The sequence below is a fragment of the Amphimedon queenslandica genome, unplaced genomic scaffold (assembly GCF_000090795.2).
Source record: "Amphimedon queenslandica unplaced genomic scaffold, v1.1 AMPQUscaffold_13164, whole genome shotgun sequence".
In the NCBI taxonomy this organism is placed as follows: domain Eukaryota; kingdom Metazoa; phylum Porifera; class Demospongiae; order Haplosclerida; family Niphatidae; genus Amphimedon; species Amphimedon queenslandica.
Window position 1 is genome coordinate 85,750 of NW_003546600.1, and position 1,287 is coordinate 87,036.

The 1,287-nt window shown below is 33.5% G+C and overlaps 1 protein-coding gene across 1 annotated transcript in view; it reads right to left on the reverse strand.

Moving 5' to 3' along the window:
* Positions 1 to 201: 201 nt before the first annotated feature.
* Positions 202 to 1,287, reverse strand: part of LOC100633184 (eukaryotic translation initiation factor 3 subunit E-like) — a 4,625-nt gene continuing 3,539 nt past the window's right edge. The window contains exons 9-12 of the mRNA XM_020000661.1: positions 839 to 948; positions 660 to 762; positions 353 to 520; positions 202 to 302 (exon numbers count right to left, since the gene is read on the reverse strand). Coding sequence (XP_019856220.1) covers positions 270 to 302; positions 353 to 520; positions 660 to 762; positions 839 to 948 — 414 coding nt within the window. The 3' untranslated portion in view covers positions 202 to 269. The remainder of the gene's footprint in view (positions 303 to 352; positions 521 to 659; positions 763 to 838; positions 949 to 1,287) is intronic.

The following is a 1,287-nucleotide window of genomic DNA, read 5'->3' on the forward strand; positions in this document are numbered from 1 at the left end:
CTGACAATAAAATATAATATTAATCACTGGAAAATGTATATCAGAGTACATATAGATCTATATCTATTCAAATAGAAATTACTGTTTATTATTATTATTATTATTTTATTATTTTATTATTATGGTATGTTAAAAATTAGAACACTTTTCAATTTTAAATTGCATAATAATAATTATTATTATTACTTTATTATTGTTTTATTATTGTTTTATTATTATTATTATTATTATTAATGTAAACAGTTTAATTTATTAATTAATGCTATCATTTAAACATCAGGAGCCCAGGTAACAGAACGACTCTAAAATAAACTAAAAATAAAAACGCTTTCTACTGCAATGAAAAGCTCACTCCTCTAGCTCCTCCTCCTTCCAAATGAGCTCTTGTCTTCATCGAGGTACCAACCGATACCTTTTCAATGCACTGTGCCAGGAACTGGGTCTGGAAACCAATGGACTTAGTACGATCAATAACACGCTGGTATATGGACTGGGGCTGTGGACTCATTACCACGTGACCCTGAGGGGTAGAGAGAGAGGGGGAGAGAGAGAGAGAGAGAGAGAGGGAGGGAGAGAGAGAGAGAGAGAGGGAGAGAGAGAGGGAGAGAGAGAGAGAGAGGGTGGCAGTGTGTTAAATACACTGTATTAATGTCACTTGCTTTCTTGGCATCAATTTTAGCGTCCAGTCTTGCCTCTCGTATTAAATTCACAATCCATCTTTCAGCATCATCGGGTGACTTATTTAATTTAGTAGCTAACATACTACAAAAATAACAACAACAATCATTATTATTATTATTATTATTATTATTATTATACGTTAATAATAATCTCGTACTTGATCCCAATGCATTGATGGATGCGACAGAATGTCTCAAATATCATCTGCTGGGCACTGTCCATAAACTCATCCTTACAAGCAACAAGAAAGAAATCATTACTGAGGACCTAAGGAGAGCATAAGGACATCAATATGCATCAGAAAATGTAATAAAAATTTGGGGTCATTTCAGAGCCATTTTTTGGAAAAAACCATGGGCTATAGCCTTGGGTATTTTTCAGATTTTTATCATTTTCTTAAAATGGCCGTAACTCAAAAAATTGAAGTCGGAATCAGCTCAAACTTTCTACACAGCATAAGGACATCAATATGTATCAGAAAATGTAATAAAAATTTGGGGTGATTCCGGAGCCGGTTTTTGGAAAAAATTCATGGGCTATAGCCTTGGGTATTTTTCAGATTTTTATCATTTTCTTAAAATGGCCGTAACTCAAAAAATTGAAGCC